This window comes from Ictalurus punctatus, chromosome 7, assembly GCF_001660625.3.
Source record: "Ictalurus punctatus breed USDA103 chromosome 7, Coco_2.0, whole genome shotgun sequence".
NCBI lineage: Eukaryota > Metazoa > Chordata > Actinopteri > Siluriformes > Ictaluridae > Ictalurus > Ictalurus punctatus.
This window is the reverse complement of record NC_030422.2, coordinates 30,834,704-30,859,844: the sequence shown is the minus strand read 5'-3', so window position 1 is coordinate 30,859,844 and position 25,141 is coordinate 30,834,704. Positions and strand designations below refer to the sequence as shown.

Sequence of the window (25,141 nt, the reverse complement as noted above, 5' to 3'; positions counted from 1 at the left end):
GCCCCGCCCCCTTGACTCCTTTCACCGCCCCTTTCTGTGGAAGACGAAAAGAGCCGCAATGCCTCAAAATACCTCTTGTCCTATTTAAATGTGTAAAAAACTGCCACCACTAGATGACTGTGTAAATCACTAATGGATAGGCATAGAAACCGTGTCAAACTGGTGTTAATCATATATACATATATATATATATATATATATATATATATATATATATATATATATATATATATATATATATATATATATATATATATATATATATATATATATATATATATATATTCTCAAAGTTACATATAAAGAAGTGTCAAATGCTTCAACATGACGCATAATTAAGAGTGTTTAATAGCCATTAATCACGCCTCAAAGTGACATAAAAAACATGCCAAACGTCAACTTGATGTGAAAAGAACGTGTCAAATAGGTATTCAACACAACTCAACACAACACGACACATAAACAGTGGGACGTGGGATCCAACAGGCATCAGTTATTATAACTGTTAGTATCTTTTGGTGTGGAGGAATAACCTTTCTGATACACTAACAATTAACGTCTCTAAAATTATGGTTTTTTAAATAATGCATCTACAAAGCTTGTTTAAAATCCACGATCTAACTACATCTTCATCATATCCTAATAAAACTTAATATAAAATACGATACTGTATTCAGGGATTTTGATTATGTTGTAATTTTCTATCTGTGTTTGGGGAAACAGTTCTGCAAAATTATTATTAATAAAAACAATTATAATACAGAAGACTGCAAGACAGAATTTTGACTAAAATAAAAAACATAGCTATGGCAAAAATAACAATTAATACCCCCCCCCCCCGGCCCCCCGCCTCCATGTTTAAAAAATTATCATGAATTGATTTTTTTATGTGGCCATGATTTTTTTTTTTTTTTTTTTTAGCTATTTGACAGTTTTACACCTATCCATTTTTTGGCGCATCAAAAATGCTTTACGCCATTATTTCTTTATTTCTTTATTTCTTTTTTGCACTGGTCACATTAACATTGTGTTAGATTGTAATGCTTTCCTTGTGTAACGTTCAGAGGTTATTATTTTCACCCACGTGTGTGAGAAGAGTAAACTCCATATGCATGTATGACAACATCAATTTCTTTGAAAAAAATGTATTTCCTACAAAGGTAAGATGGTACAACCTGTAGATGCATAGCGAAGTGTTATGCCAAAATACTCATTTATACCAACATGAGAAACTGGCTCCTCACTGTCCTGCTGTCTGATGTCAGGTTTTAGCTGAAGGATTTGTAATTACTGCTGGCAGATCACTACAGACAAAAAAAAAAAGCTTACAATTTATACAATGTAAACATTGGATGTGTTTCCACCTAATTGCTCAGTGCGTTTCATAACAAGCGATTGAAGCACGAGTCTAATGATTTGAAGCTCCTTGGTTAGTTGTCTCATGTTCTATGTTCGGTCTAATGAATCATGTCTCTGTGTGTGGGCCTGTGTTTTTGATGTAGTTATTGTGAAGCCAAAGGCAATTTTCAAGAAATGGACAATAACACAATGTAAGCTCAAGAACAGCAATGTAAGCTCTCCTTCTTATTCTTCTTCTTCTACAATTAGGAAAAACCATTTAGCTACTGATTGTGCTCTTATATTCTCTCTATATAATTTACACATCAGTTAGATCCAGTCCACTAATTCCAAGAGTGCCTATATTTCCTATAACTGCACTGGGACACGTCACTGTGTGTATCACACCAACCGTCTGTTTCCACCACGTAAAAATCCACTTCCTAGTTTGAAACAATTACCACAGCAGTGTTAGCGACATCATCAGCGGACATAGCAAAATATACTTTTCAAGAATATAACTTTTGAATTGAAATAATAAACCTCTTCAGATGCAGAAGACAAGGAAGAAGGGACAGTGATTTCACCAGAAGCACTTTTAACGGGAATGTACGAATCAAACTAGCGAGTTAGTCAGCTAGCTAGCCGACGTGCTATAAAGTAAGCGTGGGATCGTCGGGAACATTTCCGCTAGTGAAGCATAAATAAACAGAAAGTTTGTCCAGAAATGTCACGTAGTCGATATTAATTTCTTGTTTATGGAGCTGTTGTGTGTATATATATTTTTAAAAAATCACACACGCAATTGTGAATGACTGAATATTGGCACAGCCGTGATTACAGCTGAATCCCAGCCATGCCGATCTTCAGTAGGTATAATTGCACTCTTACCTGTACAATATTGCCTAAATAATCATGAATAGCAATGTGAGTTACGAACTGAGAGGCATTTATAAAGGACACCGACGAATTGACGGGCGAGTGTAATTGATTAGTAAATGGGAGATGTGGGCGTGGTTATTGGTGGGAGTTTCCAGTAAGGTCCTAGACCTATTCCATTAATAGTTTAACATTAAACAGCTAATCATGAAAATAAAAGAAATGTAAATTCAGCTACTGATATCTGATCATCAAACACTGGAGCGCGGAATCGAAAACAGATCAAGTTCCAGTTTAAAAATCCAAGTGTGACGCATTCGGTGTGAAGCAAGTGTTAGTGTCACGTAATTTTATAGGCGTGAAAAGCGTCTACTTTTATTTTATTGTACGTTTACTCGTCGACTACTGAAAGGACGGGACATCTTTTTTTTTTAAGTGTTTATGAGGCTTTTGGCCTTCCATACCGTTCGCCTCGTTATCGCGTCAACCTGCTGCAGCGTTGCCAAGAGACGCTGTGAGCCGCGCGTGCCGGTTTTTCAAACCTTCAGTCTCGAGCGAGGCGCTAACTGTCACTAAACCTCTTCAGGCACAGAGCGGAGAAGATGTGCACAGCATTTCTCTCGGAGATATAAACAAATACAGAGATATATCCTGGTTTATGGAGGAGCTATGGAGTGATTATGGAATTAGCTTTCAAATGTGTCCAAAGGATGTACATTTTTTTGTGGGGAAAAAGTCCCTAATGCTGAGGTGAGTAAAGCTACAGGTATGGTATTACCTCAGAAAAACAAACGTTATGAATTTCTGTTTCTGTCTATACCATTGGTTGTTTATCTTGTTAAGCCTGATGTTAAAGTTTTATCCCTGAGGTAAGTGTTGGATAAACAGAGCTGAATGGCTTTAATGGGGGTTTATAACGTCATTTTCTTCTTATCTTCTCTTTTTATTAAGGACAGAAATGGTGAGAGATCCTCTTGTCAGGCTGTATTTCCAAGTGTGAATTACACCAGTCATACACTATCGTTACAGTACTGCGAAACCTTTCCGATAGACACATCAGACAGATTGATTGGATCTTGTCTGACAGCTTTGATCGGGAATCATGTGACATTAAGTGGTACATTTTGAGTTGAAGACCGGTAAACAGCGATGCTCAATGATAGAACCGGTTCTGATGGGAGAAACCCATCTGTAACGCTGGATAGAGAGATACAGTGGCAGGTCTTGGCAGGTCCTGTGTTCACTAACATGGATTCACCACATCAAATTTGCCTGGAAAATATCATTGTTATATTCAGGAAGCGCGTTTATGATGGTCAAAGTCTTGGTGTATCCAGAGACAATCCCAGGAACATCTTGGATGGGACATCAGTCCATTACAGGGCACCATGCACACACACACACACACACACACACACACACACACACACACACACACATACACACACACTTATTCACACCAAGTGGCAATTTAGCATAGCAAATCCATCTGCTGGGAGATTAGAGAAAAGCAGTAAACCTGGAGGAAACCCATGGGGAGAACATGCCCAGAAACTCCACACAGTCTGTAACTCAAGTTTATGAACCCTACAGAGATGATGTGGTGTTAGAATTAATCACACTATATGGCCAAATGTTTGTGGAGACCTGACCATCACCATCATACATATGTGGTTCTTCCCCAAACTGGTGCCACAAAGCCGGACGCACACAATTGTCAAGTCTGTGTATGCTGTAGCGTTAAGATCTGGAACTAAGGGTACGTTAACTTTACACGACGAGGATGTACGAAAAACGGAGGAGTTTCCCCGTTCCTACGGATCTGCGAAAACGACTAAAAATGCTGTAGTATACACGCCAGGCCAGTAGTTGGCGATGTCACTTTGTAAAGAAACACTACGCGCCTGCGCATATAGACATTCACGTTAATGTATCCGCCATATTTACTCCGAAACAGACAATTACAAAGATAATGATAAGGTTTTGAAGACCCTTCGTCTGTGTAGATGTGGGTTAATAATGTGGCGTAGGTAACAAATGCGACTCTGCTGGTCATAGTAGTGATGCAGTAAATCTACACTTTGCTGGAGAAGCACAAACACAGTCCTGTACTCCCCCATTGTAGTTTTGAATGTATTGCGTGTTGTTTTGAAGTACTCACGCGCATGCCTATAAACTGGAAACGTAATACGCGTGCGCATGACGTCATCGTTTTCACAAATTCTCCTTTTTGTACGTTTACACGGAGACGATAGCGGCATCGTTTTCAAAAACTTGCACTTTGAAACACGATTTCAGAAGCCAAACCACATAAAAACTTTTCCGTTTTCAGTTGAAAAATTTGTCGTGTAAACGGCCCCTAAGAGGCCCAAACATGGCAATGCCCCTGTGAACAAAGCAAGCTCCATGAAGACATGGTTTGCCATGGTTGGAGTGTAAGAACTTAAGAGCCCTGACCTTAACTCCACTGAGCACCATTGGGATTGACTGTAATGCCGACTTCACCCCAGGCCTCCTCACCCAAAATCAGTGCCTGACCTCACTAATGCTTAAATCCTCCTAGTGGAAAGTTTTCCCAGAAGAGCAGAGGTTATTATAGTAGCAAAAGGGGAATAAAACTGGAATTTGATGTTCAACGAGCACATATGGGATTAATGGTTAGGTGTGCCCAAAGCTTTGGCCATATTCAGCATTACCCTATATCACAGGTTCCTAACCCTGGTCATGGAGTACCCCTGTTAAATGTCACATCATATGTACTGTTTAAATACAGTGAGTGTGGTGGTGGCTCAGCAGGTAAACATTCAAAGCTAGTGATCAAAAGGTTGGTAATTTAAATCCCAGGACTGCTAGAAAGCCAATGTTGGGTCATTGAGCATCGAAAGCACATCTGCATGCTAGGAATGCCCTTTTGGATGAAAGTATCTGGCAGGTGAATGTTTTAACCATGCCACTGTTGAATGCTTGATTCTGATTGGTCAGAAGTTGGTTAATTTTCTATAACAGTTTATATAATGCGTCTGTTCTAATACGGTATGGTTTCTGTAGTAACAGCTCATCCACAGGGGAGGCAGATGCTCCACATAAATGGATTAAACAATGTGTTTTATCATTGTTGACAAGGAGGTGGGCGGTACGGTGGCTTAGTGGTTAGCACATTCGCCTCACACCTCCAGGGTTGAAGGTTCGAACTCCCACCGCGGCTCTGTGTGTGCAGAGCTTGTATGGTCTGCAAGTACCCCAGTTTCCTCCCCCAGCCCAAAGACATGCATTGTAGGCTGATTGGCATGTCCATGTTGTATGGATGTGTGTGTGTGTGATTGTGCCCTGCAATGGATTAACGCCCCGTCCAGGGTGTGCCCCGCCCTGTGCCCCATGCCCCCTGGGATAGGCTCCAGATGCAACCTAGCAAGGATAAGCAGTACAGGAAATGGATGGATGGATGAACAAGGATATGTTTATTTAGCATTTATGGAAGGAGTCTCCAGTGTCAGCAGTCAGGTGTAAAGACAGAGGAGTTTATGCTTTGCAGTTTTTCAGTAACACAGCCTGTGAGGTTTTTTGTTTTGTTTTATTAAATTGAAGAAAGGCTGGTGAGGGAACGACTGTTTACAGCTGTTGTACAACTTCTTCTACAGATGTTAGACAATGTTAAATGTAACTATAAATGAAAAAGTGTCATGTTCAATAATAAATGTCAAAACTTTTCATCTTTGGAAAATTGCTGTGATTAGAATGGAATCACTTGCTTAGGGACGTGCTGCTATAGGAAAATAATTATCTTCAGGGTGGTAGCAGTAAGTCTGCTTTATCACGTCACTCTGTCTTCCTATAACAGCACAACAAGGGCGGTCTTAATCTTTACATATCATCCGCCCTTGCTTGTGACTGATGTGACTCCTGTTACAAAGGGATGACAAACTTAATCAGCTCCAACACCATGTTCTATTGAGCAACTGACATACTGAAGCTATTGTAGAGAGAGCTGATGACTGAGTAAAAGCTGATCTGACAAATAAGGCCTTTGGAGAGTGATTAGAAAGATGGATAGGAGCTATGAGGTGTCTAAATCTCTGCTAACATTGCTTTCAGAGCATTTAAGATGATAATTGCTTCCGCTATTCATTTTATTCATTGCCCTTGCCGTTCCAATACTTTCAGAAGGAACAGTATATGTGTACAAGGTTTTCACATGACGAATAGAACAATCTTTAGGGGTATATTATGTGTCTTCCAGTATGTAATGGGTCAGTCATGTTGAAAGAAGGTGATAAGAATGTGTAATAAAGGTGTTCAGTGAGGTTGAGGTCAGGGAACTGTGCAGGACACTCGAGTTCTTCCACTCCAACTTTGGCAAACCATATCTTTGTGGCTTGCTTTGTGCACAGGGGCGTTGTCATGCTGGAACAGGTCCGGGCCTCTTAGTTCCAGTAATTCTACAGCATACAAAGACATTCTAGATAATTCTGTGCTTCCTACTTTGTGGCACCTTTTTGGGGAGGAACCACACGTGCGTGTGATGGTCAGGTGTCCACATACGTCTGGCCATATAGTGTAGGATAGAAGAAAAGCTGTAGTGAAGTACAGCCCATGTGTTAAATCAGCTTAACCAGTCATCACAGACTATATACATCACATGGCTGTATGATTAACTGTATAAAATAACTGAAACATGAATTAACAGTGAACTATAAATGTAGTGCGAATCCTTCGACCAGACCTCCAACCAAAGCCTTACGTTAAGACATTAAGGAAATGTAAGCACAGGTCTTCTGATGCTTTTATATGTGCTACTATACCATTTCCTCAGCAATTCAATGAGAATAGATAAACACAGACATTACTGGGCAATTAAAATGGATTTTATTCCTTTCCTATTCTCACAGCTTTACAGAGTAGGGTTGATATTTGCATTGAGTTTCCCACAGGCAATTATCACGAAATTAGATTTTTTTTTTATACCAGAACCTGCATAAAAACAACGGTACTTCAAAAGCTTTTCTGTCTAGAAGATAAATGGAGGCGGCATAGTGTGAAGACAAAGAAATCTCAAGCTGGAATTAAAATAATAATACAAAAAAAAAATGATATTCCGTCCAGCCCAAACATTTAATAAAGTCTTTAGAAGTAGCATCATCTGTGAAACAGTCCAAGTACATACTTCAAAAGTATAAATAAATATTTATTTATTTATTTTCTTCCTTATTGCAGTATCTTTGTATAGATTGCATTTGATTTTAGCATCAAAGATTAGGTTTGTCGTAGTGATAAACTCAGAGTGCCTCGTGAGCGGAAATCCACTTTCCCAAACATACGGCGGAGAAGAGCAAGAACGCTTTGTGCATTAATTCTCTTTTTCCCCGAGGCTTCTCAGAAATGGCACAGGATTCAGAGAACTTGGCTCCCGACGTCTGGCACTTTATTGAGACTCCGTGGCACAGAGGAACCATCAGATACAACACTCTTCCCTGTGAGCTATTCTACTGCAGGGATATCAACTCAATGCTCCACTTAGATCTTCAGCAACGTCACAACAGAGGCTGGACACGCCGGACTAATGAATCATTAAAGACGGTGCTTGGCCGAGAGAACGACACAACGCCATATGACTGCCTCTCGGGCTTTTGTAATTCTGGTGCAATATGAGTGAGAAAAGAGCGACGACAGCTCACTGCAGTTTGCTTTGACTTTGGCAGCTGCTTGCTTTGTTCATTACAAGGTCAGAAGCCAAGACTGATTTGAATGAAATAATCAGGTCATTGTGGGTACTGACATGAACAGGCAGACTATTTCCCACCCTGAAGTGGATTATTTTCCTATAAAAGTGTTTTATTCCTCTTATACCGCAGCGATTGGCGAACAATTCCTTATACATCATACGTTCGATCAATTTAGAGCTACATTTAAAGTTGTGCACCATTTACAAGACAACTCATCACTTACGTTATAGCATCTATGAACAGCTGTTCCCTCACCCTCGACTTTTTTCTATCGAAGAGAGAGACACACACACACAAAAAAATGCAGTTTGTCATGTTACAGAGAAACTCTTCTGTCCTGATGATCTTTACGATGAGCTGAAACTGGAGACTCCTTCCATAAATGTTAAATAAACATTTCTTTCCATAGCAACATTTTTTTTTTTACATGTACATTACAGCTCGTTTTTTTTCAAATTGATTTCTTTTTAGCTGTAGACGGTCCTCCATACGAGTCTCCGTGTATGAGCTGTCACTTTAGAAACGATGATGTATTAGAATGAGCGCGTTAATGTGAACATGGGATTTAAATCACAGCCTGCACTAATGTCCGATTGTGCTTCTGTTATAGAAAATGAATCCCCGCCTTCTGAGTCAAGAATTCAGTCACGCTGCAGCAATGTTTATTCTTCTGGAAGTTCATGGTCCGTTCATGTTAACTAATGCGTAAGTGATCAATATGAAACATCGCCATATATAGCGTAAATATTGACTTTTTTAATCGCTTGCCCCTGCGTAAAGTGTTTGTCGATACACAAAACGGTGCGACAAACGTATGTTTTTGTCAGGTAACTTGCTGCAATTGATCATATAATTTGTGTCATGTGACAGCATCATATCCTGCACACATCTCACAACAATCCAACCAAACACACAAGTCGGAAAAGCAGAATAGCCGCACAGCTTGATTGAAAAGCCATTTTACTGGCTGCAATATGATCTGATTTCTTTTAACAGCTTTCATTTTATCGCCCGCGTTATGTGTCTAGTCGATTAAAACTTATGATCCCCTTCCATTTGTGGACTCCAAATTGGCTGGATCGGTATCTTTCATAACCACCATTATGGACCTCTGTACTTTCCACATTCATTAAATGTCTGAATCTAATAGCTAGATATCTATATCTATGTAGATTCAGCCATTCAGATCCTGTACCATTGTGTTCATGAGGATGTAAAAGCCAGAAGCGCAGATCCTGTACTGGGATCTTTCCTTATAAGTTTGTCACACAGCTCGTGGCTGTACTCTGAGTATGGTACATGATATGCACAAAACATTATATTTTATATACATTATTAAAAGTACTGTGATTACGGTTATATTAAAAGCACACCGGATGTTTTTGGTAATGGCTTGTCCTGGAAGGTTAGCCCATTCAGTCGGGTTGATTTGTGAATGGTTAGCATTGTTATAATAGTTGGTGCAATATTTAATGAAACTGCATAATTTACAGTCATTATTTTAAACTTAAACAAACCGTTCCCATCTCCATCAAACTCATAATTACCAGTTGGCAACACAGAAATTTCAGAGAGCTCCACTGTGACATTGCTTTCTGTGCTCATTTGCATATTCGGAATTTGCATATTCAGTGGTGTGAAGATTGTACAGCGATAACGATTATGTAAATAATAACAAAACACTGTCACGCTGTTATAGGAAAAAAAAAAAGAATGACGTGGTGGTGCGATGAAGCAGAGTCACTGATACACCCCTGAAGGTGATTATTTTCTTGTAACGGCATGCGCGGAAGTGTTTTATTCCTCTTATACAAAAAAAAATGCAAATTTTTTTAATGACTTTTTATTTTATGTTAAACCTGCGAAACAAGTTAATTATAAAATGCTCTCTTGATCTTGTAGATAAAGGTTAGATGAAGGTCTGCTGGCTCAGTAGTGATGAGTGCAGTTAAGCCTAGAGGGAGGAACTAAGTTTAAATAAAGGTTAAACGCTGCATTTATTCATCGCTCCCTGAAGAAACTGCTCAGTAATGGGAATCTGCACTCGATCACGCCCCTTTTCAAGGGTTCACACCAGAAGACAAATGTCCCATAAATCACAAAGCCATCACACTTCTTAGCGGCTATTGGAAGGCGCTGAAATGGAACGATTTATTTATTCATATATTCATACATTCATTAAAACAGAACAAGCCCCAGAGTCAGAGGTCTGAGTTACAGTAAAAGTGCGCAGGCTTTAAAGTAAAGGATAAAAAGAAAATAAGGTGAAATGAGGATCAAGATGGCAGCAGATCAAATGGGGCCTTGTAGAAATAAATGAGATTCTTTAAAAATCTGTTAAAGATTATATTACATTTAGGACTAGCTGATTAGCTGAGCACTGGATCACTGTCATCTGATTTTCATTGTCCTGCAGTTAGGGAGAAGTTGTAGGGTGGTAACTGCTGTAATAAACACCGGACTATACAAAGCTAACAGCTAGAATACAATAAAAATATTAAACACATTCTATTTACATTCTAGAATATTTAGCACACAACCATTTACATTCAAGGATATTCAACACACAACTATTTACATTCTAGAATATTCAACACGTTTCCATTTACAATCCAGAATATTCAACAAACAACCATTTGCATTCTAGAATATTCAACACGCTTCCATTTGCATTCTAGAATATTCAACAGCTTCCATTTACATTCTAGAATATTCAACACACAACCATTTACATTCTAGAATATTCAACAGCTCCCATTTGCATTCTAGAATATTCAACACACTTCCATTTACATTCTAGAATATTCAACACACAACCATTTACATTCTAGAATATTCAACATGCTCCATTTACATTCTAGAATATTCAACACGTTTCCGTTTACAATTCAGAATATTCAACAAACAACCATTTGCATTCTAGAATATTCAACACGCTTCCATTTGCATTCTAGAATATTCAACACACAACCATTACATTCTAGAATATTCAACATGCCTATGGTAAAGCTCTAGTTCTAGTTCAACATGCTTCCATTTATGTTCTAGAATATTCAATGTCCTTCCAGTAAAGTTCTAGATTATTCAACATCCTTCAAGATACAGTATCAATTTATGTTCTAGTGCAGTTTTAACCATTTAGCTTGTACAGATCATGTTCTTCTTTCTAGTAAAAAAAAAAAAAAAAGATAGAAAACAGAAAGAATAATGGCTCTTTAACTGGGATTAAAGGGGTAGTGGTCGCTTGATGGTTAAGGCTCTGGGTTACTGATCAGAAGGTCAGGGGTTCAAACCCTGGTGCAGCCAAGCTGCCACTGTTCAGCAAGGCCCTTAACCCTCTCTGCTCCAGGGGGCGCTGTATCATGGCTGACCCTGCACTCTGACCCCAAATTCCTAGTATGCTGGGGTATGCAAAGAAAAGAATTTCACTGTGCTATAATGTATAGGTGACCAATAAAGAGTCATTATTAGCTGACTGCTATACATTTAGCTAGATAGCATCTAGATAGTTAGAAGCTATCGGATATTAATATAATTTAATAATGTCCAGTGAGAGATAACAGTACTCAGCCCTGTGTTGTGTTAACATGTCCTAGCCCTTAAATGAAATCTGGATCAAATGGTGTTTGAGCAGAAAGCTTCACTTCCATATTACAGGCTTTTAATTTGTTAACGTAATGGATTTGTCATAGTTTTAAATCGAGTGCTCCTGAATAACATCAGTGAAACATTGTAATAAAGACAGGACTGTTGTGTTATGAGTGGAGAGATGGATTTCCTCTCCATGGTGTCTCGCAACATGATTAGCAACTCCAAGATCATTATTTTCATGATTAACTTTGGTGACGGAGGAGCACACTGAGTTACCAGCAGCACGCTGCCCATCATGTAATCAGTCTGGTGTGACATGAAAGTGAAAACATGGTGTGTAAATCTTAATTACGCTCAAAGAATCATTCTAAATGCAAGTTTTTAATTCTGTGTGAAAAGTGGCAGACATTATCATGTGGAAGCGTGGTGTCGGCATAACCCAATCTCTGAAATTGCATTCCAAGCTTCCATTAACGAGGCTGCCTCGAATGCATTTTCCCGTGACCTTGTGCAGGAGAAGCGGTATGGAATATAGATGGATGGATGAATCTTCCATGACCCCAATCCTTGGAAACTCTTCAGATTTATATTAGACTAATGAAATATCTGAACATTTTATTTTGTCAGTAACATACATACGTGTCACGTAAGTAACTAAAAACCGAAGGAGTATTCCTTGCACTGACCAGTCTAGTGAGAAGTGTGCTTGAAAGTTTGTGAACCCTTTAGAATTTTTGATATATCTGCATAAATATGACCTAAAACAGAATGAGATTTTCACACAAGTCTTAAAAGTAGACAAAGAGAACCCAATTAAACAAATGAGACAAACATATTATACTTGGTCATTTATTATTGAGGAAAATGATCCCATATTACATATCTGTGACTGGCAAAAGTATGTAACCCTCTAGGATTAGCAGTTTAATTTGAAGGTGAAATTAGAGTCAGGTGTTGTCACTCAGTGAGTGAGCGTCCTGTTTTATTTAAAGAACAGGGATCTATCAGAGTCTCATCTTCACAACACATGTTTGTGGAAGTGTATCATGGGATGAACAAAGGAGATTTCTGAGGACCTCAGAAAAAGAGTCGTTGATGTTTATCACGCTGGAAAAGCTTACAAACCATCTCTAAAGAGTTTGGACTCCACCGATCCACAGTGAGACAGGTTGTGTACAAATGGAGGAAATTTAAGACCATTGTTCCCCTCCCCAGGAGCGGAGACCAACAAAGATCACTCCAAGAGCAAAACGTGTAATAGTCCACGAGGTCACAAAGGAACCCAGGGTAACTTCTAATCAACTAAAGACCTCTCACATTGGCTAATGTTCATGAGTCCACCATCAGGAGAACACCATGGTGCGCATGTCAGGGTTGCAAGGAGAAAACCACAGCTCTCCATAAAGAACATTTCTGCCCATCTGCAGTTTGCTAAAGATCACGTGGACAAGCCAGAAGGCTATTGGAAAAATGTTTTGGATGGATAAGACCAAAATAGAACTTTTTGGTGTTATGTTTGGAGAAAGGAAAATACTGCATTCCAGCATAACAAAGTTATCCCATCTGTGAAACATGGTGGTGGTAGTTATTTCATTTATTTATGTTTTGCCGTTTAGCTATTTTGCTGCTTCAGGGCCAAGATGGCTTAATTTGTTAGTTGGTGCTGTAGTATTCCTGTGAGGAATTAGCAGTTGTGTGTCACACGGATGTCACAGGGGAACATTGCTATTTCTAGCGCGGTTCTAATGGCGTTTAATAGGTGATAAAACGTCAACAATCTCAAAGGGACAACAGTAAGGATTCAGTGTGAGCTCGTAAAAACAAAGCGACATTTTCCAGCGACAATCAGTATCACAATGAGAAATCCATACAATGGTGCAAACATTGGACTTAAAGTCCCAGAATGCAATGCAGCTACACACCACAGAGACTCAGAGACTCGGTTTGGCTAGTTATCTACCTACGAGATGATGAACATGATGATGAGAGCGGTATTGGCATGAACGTCGAAGCTTTGGGAATTGATAAGGAGGTGAGAGAGCTGGAAGGATTGGAAGCGCTTTCGCATCGCCCTGTTTAGGTAGAGATGGGCGAGGACAGCACAGTCAGTGTGTACCCGAACGGCATTGCAGGAAACTGTTAACCAAAGTGATGAAAGAAGTTTAAAATGAAAAAAAAGCCAACTTGGACAGCAATGAAGGTCATGTGTTAAATATAAAAATGAAAATGCAAGTCGCTCAGGGTTGATTTCTTTTCCTTTAAAAGAGAAACTGGCTCATGTAAGCGTATGTCACCAGGGAGACTCCATGTGGTGTGTCGTCTGTTTTATGGATCTGAAATACATTATAAAGCCACTACATTTTTTAGTGATTTTACTTGATAAAATAACTCTCTTTATTCTGAAGGTAATATAAATGGTACCCAAACTAGGAGCTTGTTGAATAGAATCTCTGCCAGTACAAGATATTTAATTAGTCTCTCTCTCTCTCTCTCTCTCTCTCTCTCTCTCTCTCTCTCTGTGTGTTAGAGCTCTTTCATTTCAGCTGGAGCTTTCTCTCTCTCTCTCTCTCCAGCTGAAGCCTCTCTTTATTTCAGTGCCTTCAGCACTTGATTACATTCACAAAAACGAGATTTTCAGTCCTTTTTGAGATGTAGTGTTTTGACAGGGCCGTGTATGTGAGAGTCATGAGGATGAGCCAGTACTGGTGTAAGTGGAGAGGAGAGGAGAGGCAGGTTGTGTTGAGGTAAATGAACATGTATTCAGGCAAACATCTTGTCCTCTAGAGAGCTGTTCTGTTATTGCTGGCTGCAGTACGCATCATCTAGAGTTAAGTGCCATTCCAGTTTTTTTTTTCTTTCATCCAATTTAAAAGTCATGCCAGATTTTCTGACTCGGGTGCCAGATCTTCTAAAAGGCTCTGCAGGCCATTTTTCTATTTGCAGTACTGTTCCATTTCATTTCTTATTTGCGTTTTATAGACTTTTGGAAAACACTTCAACCTTTTCCAAGGTATTTTGTTTTCATCATTCATAAATGGACAGAACATTAAACGTGGACGAGTAGATGCAGGGTCACCAAAAATAATCCTTTAATTTAGGGCCTAGCAATATCGTGACAAATTCAGGTCTCAATCATTTTAGCCATCCCGATATCTTTTTCCTACCGATTGAAATGTTGAAAACACTTATATTTTTATGTATTTATTATTTATTTGTTTTCCAGTTTTAGTGGTAATTAATTTTTGGGGCCATCATAATTTAAAACGACTTGCTATTATATCGCAATATCTGGCAACACATCATGAATCATAGAAATATCTTCAAACATTGTGATGTAGTGTGTTATATTGCTCACCCGCCCCCTGCTTTGGACCCAGATGGTGATATGTTGATTACTTTTTTAATAAAGTCAATACACTGAGGACGCATCGTAATATTTCAAGGCCACAAATGAAATATCTCATGGCCATGAATTATTCTATTGTATCACGAATTGCGCCGGTGGCTTAATATGTTCTGGAAAGCCATTCATATACCTGACCTCCAGTAAATATTTTGATTGTATGTATCGTGTTTGGTAGAACTCCATGAGGTGAGATATCTCGTCATTATCGTTCAAAAACACAGGAATTTCAAATCAAAATAACCAGGTTTAACCATGCTAGCAGTTATTTATTTATTTATTTATTTATTGTCATTGTACAAACATACAACGAAATTATGGACTTGCCAACAATTACAGAATAGAATAAAATAATTGAGTGCATAGGGTTAAAATGTGCATAGGGTTACAGACTAGAATAATTGAGTGCATTTGTCATGTCACAGCAAACCAGTGACTACCTTTCCCATCCTGCGCTGCGGCCTACACACATGGCCGCCATGGACTGCAATTCCCAGAACACTCATTCATTCTAATCATGCACACCTGCATCCAATCTCACACACTCACACCACAGTTTAAAAGGACTTTCGAGGCATTCACGCTTTGTGAAGTATTGAGTGTTATGACCGTACCAAACGTTTGTACCCTGTTCGTCATTTTGATTCATGGTCTTTGATCTTGTTTCTGGTTTCTCGTTCTGGTTTCTTGCCTTGTCTTGTTTATGCCTGTTTGCAGATCACCTGACCCATTGCCTGTTTTTGACCACGCTGTTGTCTCATGATTTGGATTTGTCTGCCTGCCTCTCTTTATGAAATGCTCTTATCTGCACTTGCATCCGTCCTCACCTTCATCACGTTAATAACGTGACGGCATAGGCACAAACAAAGGCCACCTTGCACGTAAAAATAAAGTGCTCGTAAGGTTATTGCACAAGAATGATTCTTGCATATCAAGGATGTGTTGTAGTTGGAGGGGGTGTTTTCAGTTCAAGGATAAAAACCGTTCATGAATCTTGTGGTGTGTGTTTTGTTAGACGGCAACAATTCAAACAAATGATGGGCAGAATGATTTGGATCCTTCAGAATGTTATGTGTTTTCTGCAGGCAACGGAGGTAAATATGTTGTCCAGGGCAGGTTGGTTTGCGATGATGTTCTGCGCAGTCTTTATGACTGCCTGCAAGGCCTTTTTATCAGCTGCAGAGCTACCTCCATATAACACCAGCATACCATGTGTGAGGACACTCTCAATGGAGCAGCGGTGTAATGTCACCAAGAGCCGTTGTGACAGGTTTACCTTCCCGAGCATTCTTAGGAAGTACCGCCGCTTTTGTGCCTTCTTGACTAGCGCCGTGATGTTTATCGTCCATGAGAGGTCCTCTGAGATGTGTGTGCCCAGATATTTAAAGCCGGACACCATCTCTCCCTTATCTCCCTGTTGATGTGCAGGGGTGTGTGAACATCCCACTGCTTGAAATCAAAAATGAGTTCTTTTGTTTTCTTGATGTTTAGAGTCAGATTATTCTCTGTGCACCACACCATCAGCCTCTGTACCTCCTCTGTGTAGGCAGACTCATCACCTCTGGTGAACAACCCCTCCACAGTCGTGTCATCCGCGAATTTGATAATAGTGTTAGTGTTATGAGATGCAATACAGTCATGGGTATACCGAGAATAGAGAAACGGGCTCAGCACACAGCCTTGTGGTACTCCTGTGCTGAGGGTCAGAGATGAGGAATGATGCCGGCCCATCCTCAATGACCGTGACTGCTTTGTTAAGAAGTCCTTAATCCACAGGCAGATGTTGTGCTGTATGCCTAGGTCAGACATCTCGGAGAACAATCTGCTGGGTAAGATAGTATTAAATGCAGAACTGTAGTCCATGAACAGCAGCCATGCATACGTTCCTTGGTGCTCCAGGTGGCACAGTACAGTGTGGAGGGCAGTGAGGATGGCATCATCTGTCGACCTGTTGGCCCTGTATGCATACTGGTGGGGGTCCAAGGTAAGTTGCAGAGCAGCCTTGATGTGATGCAGAACCAGCCTCTCCGGGCATTTCATGATTATAGGTGTCAGTGCAATGTGCCTATAATCATTAAGGGATGTTATGGCAGCCTGCTGTGGCACTGGCACTATCGTGGACGTCTTCATTCAGTTTGGAACGGTGCATTGCAACAGAGAAAGGTTGAAGATATTTGTAAATATCTCACCTAACTCTGATGCACAATGTCCGAGGACACACCCTGGGATATCACCTGGACCAGCTGCTTTCCGTATATTGATTTTACAGAGCGTGGGTATCATCTCAGCAGGTTGGATCACAAGTGTCTGGCTATCCGTGGCGGGAACTGGATCGATGGTGGTCCCAGTTCTGTCCACCTCAATGTGGTTGAAGAACTGGTTGAGCCGCTCTGCCTCTGAGGCGCTGCTGTTGGTCAGGCTGCTGGTGTTATTCTGCTCAGTGATGTGACAAATAACCTGCCATGCCCGGTGGGGGTCCGAGTTTCTGAAGTGGTTCTCGATCCTTTGCCTATAGGCTGCCTTAGCATTGCTGATGCCCTTCTTCAGGTTCGTCCTGGCTGTGCTGTACTGCTGCATGACACTGGACCGGAAAGCAGAATTGCGGGCCTTCAGCTGGAATTTTACATTCTTGGTCATCCACGGTTCGCTGGTAGGAAACGTACGAATCCGTTTTATGGTGGTGACATTGTCAATGCAGCATTTTATATAAAATAGCACAGAGGATGTATAGATGTCGTTATTGTCGTCATACGTTACAAATACAGTGCAGTCAGTGCAACTGAAGCAGTCACGCAGCTGCTCAGACGTCCCCTCTTGCCACACTTGTATTGCTCTAGGTTTGACCCTGTTGATAAGTGGTCTGTATGCCAGAGTCAGAAACAGTCAAATGTGGTCAGACAGTCCTCGATGGGGGAGAGGTGATGCTTTATATCCATGCTTGATGTTGCTATATACATGGTCATGGTGTTTTTTCCTCTAGTTATACACTGGACATGCTCATGAAGTCTTCCGATTAGCTCTGAAATCACCTGCTATCACAAAGACTGTCTGGATGAGCCTGTTGTTGTTTACTAATGTCGGTTAGCAAGTAGCCCAAAGCTGTTTTGGTGTTAGAATCCGGGGGTATCTAAACAGCGGTGATTACAACAACTGTGCCAGATAGAAGCGGCGACATCTTACTGATAAGATCCATCTGCTAAAAAATTCTTTCATTTTGAGAATGTTCTGGCTCACCTTGCTCAAAGCACAAGCTGAATTTCCATCCAGGAAATGTGAAGAAACGAGACTAATTTACTTTACCAGCTGTATTCACTGACCATAAAGTTATGAAGCCCCTCCTCGGCTGAACAAACAAATCTGTTTCAGCACACACTCGCGGCTTCAGTTCGTCTCTCCTTTACTTCACCTTGTGTCGCCTTTAATTAGGGAGCTTACATCCTTCCGTTCCTTTTTCACGCCTGGAAGATTTTCTGCTCATTCTGCAAGACACATTTGGGTCTCACGAGCCGTTCTTTCATGACATATTTTATTTATAACACCTCATTGCTCCTACTTTTTAATACCTTACTTCAAGAACTTTGAGAGATAACATGCAGCACTTGAGAAAATCCTTGTGCACATTTTGGTCAATTCTTTTGACTGAACCAAGAACCTGACCCATCAGTACATGCAAAGTACTGATGTTTATGTCAAAAACACCATAGCCTTTATTGTATTAAAAAGAAAACAGACAAAGGGTTGTTTCCCACTTGATGTTATTTTCTGAACCACCAGCAGAATCTAACAATACAGTCCTAAGGAATGCAGCCACTTTTAAAAAGTGTTGCCACTGTCTTCTTCAGGGTCACGGGGAACCTGGAGCCTATCCCAGGGAGCATGGGGCACAAGGCAGGACAGGGTGCCAATCCATCACAGGACACAATCACGTACACACTCACACACCCATTCATACACTACAGACACACCAATCATCCTACCATGCATGTCTTTGGACTGGGGGGACCCGGCTGAAACCCCCACAGCACAGGGAGAACATGCAAACTCCTCACACACAGGGCCACGGTGGGAATCGAACCCCCGACCCTGGAGGTGTGAGGCAAACATGCTAACCACTAAGCCACCGTGCAACCCTGTTTATTTATTTATTTGTTACTGGGTAATATGTCTATTGTTTTTCCAAATTTAAATGTCAAATCAGAAACTGGGTAATGGGATGTGGGAAAAATAAAAAAAGAATTAGGATTTCCTTATTGCAAAGGAAAATAAAGGGCAAATCTGACCCATCACTATTCTTTCGACTGTTCGGAGAAACTCGCACATCTCTTTACACTTTTACATGGATGTCATCCAACTTTGTTTATGTCTGTACATAAAGTCTAAAAGTGAAAGTCTTGCCCTTGATGGTTTCTTATTTTTCAAATCTAACTCCACCATGTTTGAAGATCTCAGTCAAAGGATTGTGAGTGCCTATGCTTTTTGTGTCACGCTAATCAAAGCTACATTGATTTGTCTTGTTAAGACGTGATCTGGAGCGCGGCGCGGCACGTCACGGCACAGGCGCTAACACAGATTTTCCCTGACAGAACCTGAATCCAGCTCTCATGAGTGCCAGACTAACTAGGCCACTGCCACTCATGCACGTCTCACTCAACCTCTCCTGAACATGAAGAGCAGCAGCGGTCAGGGGTTATCCCGCTCCGTTTACAGTGCTAATTTGAAAGACAAAATGTGTCCCCTCTAGAAATCAGGGCTGACTTGAGTTTTGCTTTAATAATAAGATCGAGAAGCTCATACATGATTGAGCAGTAAAAACCAGGATCTTGGGTTGTTGTTTTTTTTCCTCAAGGCCTTTGGCAGGCAGGATGCCACTGAAATAAACACACACACACACACACACACACACACACACACACACACACACACACACACACACACACACACACACACACACACACACACACACACACACACAAAAAGAGTGAGAGGGGAAGCTGCTTGTTAGCTGTGCACCAAATCATCAGAGACACTGGAGCTGATCAGGGACGCCATGCTGACCTAGTTAGCGCAAGTCATACATCGCATTAACTCGTTTTTTTTTCATGGAACTCAATAAGCCGTTGCTGCCTTGGTGCTGATGAAAATTACATTACAGAGACTCCATACCGATTCCTGACATCCAGCCGTCTTAACACGCATAAATATTTCACAGCTGAAGTCAAGCACATGAACGATAACTAGGTGTTCATCTAGTACAGGAGTTCACTGCACAGTTGAGCAGTTCCTCCTCTTTAAGACACTTCCTGAAGGACATGATCATGATCAGGTGACTGGAATGACATGCTTAAAACAACAGAGTTCATTTGTTGAGTCTTTCCAGCAACTGAATGTATTTCAGTCATGGCAACTCTCGGAATGAACTGAACAGCATTTATTGATAGGAATGACGTGTACGTAGGTATGGTCTTGGCGGACTGGATCTGCTACGCTGATGCTGCTGGTTAGAAAGTACGAAGACTTGCTCTGTAAGACATGCTCAGATGTAGAGATATTGAGAACATGTGCTGCTGCTGAAAGTGGTAGACCCAATCTCGATGTGTTAAACAACTTGGAACATGACAGTGTTGGTGTCAGACCACCCAATTTTTAGGTGAGCAAAAGTATAGGAACAGATAAGCCTTAAGGTAAATGAAAATAAATGGCACTTAATATCTGCTTGGATATCCCTTGTTTGCAATAACTGCATCAAGCTGATGACTCATTGACATCACCGAATTGTTAGGTTCTTCGTATTTCATGCTTTTCCAGGATTTCACTGCAGCCTCTTTCAGTTGTTGTTTGTTCTGGTGGCTTTCTCCTTTCAGTCTCCTCTTCACGAGGTGAAATGCTGCTCAACTGGGTTAAGGTCTGGTTATTGACTTGGCCAGTCTAAAACGTTCCACTTTTTTTTCCACTGATGAAATCGTTTTGTGTCGGCAGGGTGTTTTGGATCATTGTCTTGCTGCATGATGAAGTTCTGTCCAATTAGATTGTATGCATTTCTCTGTAAATTGGCAGACAGAATGTTTCTATAGCCTTCTGAATTCATTCTGCTGCTACGATGATGCTTGATGATGAGTTCCATCATCAATAAAGATTAGAGAGAATGTTCCAGAAGGAATGCAAGCCCAAGCCACGACACTACCTCCACTGTGCTCGACCGATGAGCTCGTTTTTGTTTTGGATCGTGAGGAGATCCTTTCTTTCTCCACACTTTGGAAGAGGTTAATCTTGGTTCCAGTACTTTTGTGGCTCATTTCTGTATTTCTTTGGAAATTCCAATTTGGCTTTCTGATTCTTCCTGCCGATGAGTGGTTTGCATGTTGTGGACCTCCATATTTCTGCTCTCGAGGTCTTCAAAGAGTGGATTGTGATACCTTCACCCCTTCCTTGTAGAGGTTGTTGGTGATGTCATCAAATGCTGTTGTTTTCCTTAGCCGACCTGTTCCATGCCTGGTTAAGTACACCAGTGTTTATTTCGTTCTTTTTCAGGATATTCCAAATTGTTGTATTGGCTATACCCAATGCTTTTGCAATGACTCTGATTGATTCTCCCTCTTTTCTAAGCTTCAAAATGGCTTGATTTTCTCCAACAGACAGCTCTCTGGTCTTCATGTGGGTTTATCCTTTTTAACAACAAGCACAGTCATCACAGGCAACACCTAGAGCTTAAACCAAGAGTAGACATTCAGAGCTACTAATTTTTTAAACAATCTGTCTAACAGGGCACAGCTGGGCAACAAGAAACCTGGCAGTCGCATGTTCCAATATTTTTCCAAAGAGGTGCAATGTTCTAAGTTGTTTAACACATCTAGATATAAATATCAAAAAACGAAAGCTGAAATTCTGATCTATCACCTGATGTTTTTCTTTCAATCTCAAACACAAATGTCTTCAGTATAGCAAAAAACAAAACAAAAAACAACCCTTGCCCTTCCAGTACTTTCAAAGCACTAAATTACAGTCTGATCTACTTTTGAAGGTCACACATGAACCAACATATATGCTTCATTCATCATCTTTTAGAATGTTTAATCTTTTTTTTAGTCATATGCAAAAATGTGGACTTCGGTGTTGTGTTGATCCTTTAACAACAAGAATCACCTGTGAATAAATTGAATAGTTCCCAACTGATTCTCTTTTGGATTTGCAGGAAAACACTAACTTGCAGGAAAACACTAACTAATTGTTGAACTAGTACTTCAAACAATCTGAGTCATCCTCGATGGTCACATCCTGTGATAGCACTGATTCATAATGTTCTTTTCTGCCGTTCTGTTTGTCCCCAGTGCCTACAGGAAGGTTCTGTGATGCCACGTGAGTCAGAGCTCAGCTTCCTCTACGTGACAAGGTGTGAGCCACTAGACCTGAACTAAAGGGCTAAAGGGAATCCAAAAAAAAAGAGAAAGAAGTTTGTTCTCTCAGGCTGAGAAGAGTGGACGAGCAGAACGAGAGCAGCATGCAGGACCGAGCATAGCCGGCTAGGAGACGAATCCATGCAGGACAAGAAGAAGCAGGACTCAGGAGGATGTCGACAGAGGAAGAAACACAACCAAGCATCAAAGCCAGCGTGAAACGGGAGTCCAGGAGGAAAGGTTCGAGTTGTTTTGTGTCTATTGTATAGTCTGTCATGTAGAATGGCTTCCATCATCAGCTAGTGCGTTTATGTTAATTTCGATGCACTGCTTTAACGCTGTGATTTTATTGATGTTTTGAGGAAGGTTTGGATGAGATGGAACAAAAGGAAATAAAGGGAAGGTGGATTAAGCACCAACTAAGCAAAAACATTCATGGAAGTCTTTTATTGGCCCAACCAGGGTTAACTTGAATTGGCACATTAAAATAGTTTAATTTTATCTCTTTTAAGTCAGTCCCACCCCTCCTTGATGTGGACCTTAAATATACAGTGTTTTCTGTTCTATATTAAATTTGACATTTTGAATCCTTTAAAGACAAAGTCATGTTTTACATGTGCAAACTAGCGAGCTATGTATCCATCAGCCACAACAAAGCTTTATGTATTAATAGCAGCTTTCTGTGCTACATCCAAAACTGCACACTAGGGGGGATAAATACACAACATGGCCAAAAGTATGTGGACACCTGACCATTATACGCATATGTACCCATTCCAAAAAACAGAGTTGGTTCCCCTTTGCAGTAATAGTAACCTCCATTCTTCTGAGAAGGCTTTGCGCTAGATTTTGGAGTGTGGCTGTGAGGATTTGAGCATTAGTGAGGTCAGGGACTGATGTTGGGTGAGGAGGAATGGGGTACGGTCAGCGTTCCGGTTCGTCTCAAAGGTATTCAGTGCGGTTGAGGTCAGGGCTCTGTGCAGGACACTTGAGTTCTTCCAATCCAACCTTTGGCAAATCATGTCTTCATGGAGTTCACTTTGTACACAGGGACACTGTCATGCTATAGAACAGGTTTGAGCCTATTAGTTCCAGTGAAGGTCCAGTTCTGATGCCTATTGTAAGCGCTTTCGGCGGTGAACAGGGGTCAGCATGGGAACTCTGATCGGTCTGCGGCTACTCGGCCGCATGTGCAGCAAGTGGTTACCACCGCATACCGGGAACACCCTACAAGACCTGCCGTTTTGGAGATGCCCTGACCCAATCGTCTAACCATCGCAATTTGTCCTTTGTCAAAGTCGCTCAGATCCACTTGCCCATGTTTCCCAGCCCTAGACAGGTGCCATTGTAACGAGATAATCAGTGTTATTCACATCACCTGTCAGTGGTTTGTCATTATTTGACATATGGAGCTCGTTTGATGATGTCTTTAAATGTTTTCAACTGACAATTAGCTACGTTTACACTTCCCAGAGGTGCGATCCATCTCCATGCTGGAAGTACAGTGTGTGCTTCCAAATCCTGCCACCTACTGCACTACACACATCTGGTTAAAGGTAGAACAGATTTTACTGGGCAGATTAATTAGCCTGCATGATTGACAGACTTATTTCTTTTTTAATTAGGAACACACAGCAATGTGGAAACTGACAGAACTAAGCACAGTAAAGTCCAGGGAAAATCTATCAAACGTGCATCAAGGTTTTAAACATATGGAGAGGAAATCAGGACACTAGTCAGACTCGAATAAGGAACACCGTGTCTCAAACTTGCTGACTTTGTTTCAAGGGTGCAAACATGGTGGGCTTCATGATTATAAACTCGTAATACAAACTCTAAAATATGTATTAATTCAGTTAACCAGCACTTTACCAGCTAATTAGCCGTTTAGCTTTCCAGGCAACAAAGACATGGGACTGGTCAGCATATTGCAGCTTTTACTTGCCCAGTAGGCTTGCTAATGAATTTATTATTTTTTTCCCCACCTCAATTCAATGATTTGACTTAAGGGAGCCAGTGGAGTGAGACGAAGAAGGGAATAACATCTACATTTCGGTTGATTAACGAGTAGATGCCCTGGATCATAGTTATAACAGTGCAAGCTGGTAGAATCTGGTTGCTGGTGTCAGTATTATCTCATGCAGGCTGCTGTGGATCAGCGGACCATAAACGTCTGATTTACCAGATATAAGAACAGAAAAAGTACGAGAAACACTTCAAACAGGCTTTATAGGTGTGCGTGCGTGTGTGATTCAGGTGCCCTTCCATCTCAGTTTGCTGAGTCATCGGGCCGTATCAGGATTGAACTGGAATTGAAGTGACTCAGAGAGAGAAAAAGATAGAGGATGACCGTCTCACTTCAATCACTCACGCTCCTTCAGCCTCCTGTACTCTGTAATGAATAACAGCACTTCAGCGAGCAGTAAATCTGCAGAGAGTTGCTTCTCTGCTTCCCGGCTCCACCGGGGCTGTTTTACGGCTGCTGTCTTGTTCCTGCCCTGGCCATAGGGAAGAACATCGATCTGAGGAAAGCTATTACTCATGCAGGTGCTTTGGCTTTACACAGTGAAAGCTGAAGCAGTGCAGAGAGCATGAAGATCATGCTAATCAGCTGTGCTACAGGGATGAGAGATATGTATTACTTTCAAAAGAGCTCTTCACAGCTGATATGAAATCTTCTGGTCATATTGAGATTCACCGCAGGATTTGGTGGCCACTGATGAAAAGGACAGTCAGTAAACCTAAAGAAAAGCCTAATAAAAGACGTTCCAGTGATGTAAAATCCTTTATTATGGGTTGAATGCTGAATGGGTAGCGAG

The 25,141-nt window shown here is 40.8% G+C and overlaps 1 protein-coding gene across 1 annotated transcript in view; it reads left to right on the top strand.

Moving 5' to 3' along the window:
- Positions 1-2,742: 2,742 nt before the first annotated feature.
- dab1b (DAB adaptor protein 1b) overlaps positions 2,743-25,141 on the top strand; it is a 49,045-nt gene continuing 26,646 nt past the window's right edge. The window contains exons 1-2 of the mRNA XM_047156534.2: positions 2,743-2,967; positions 22,257-22,562. Coding sequence (XP_047012490.1) covers positions 22,496-22,562 — 67 coding nt within the window. The 5' untranslated portion in view covers positions 2,743-2,967; positions 22,257-22,495. The remainder of the gene's footprint in view (positions 2,968-22,256; positions 22,563-25,141) is intronic.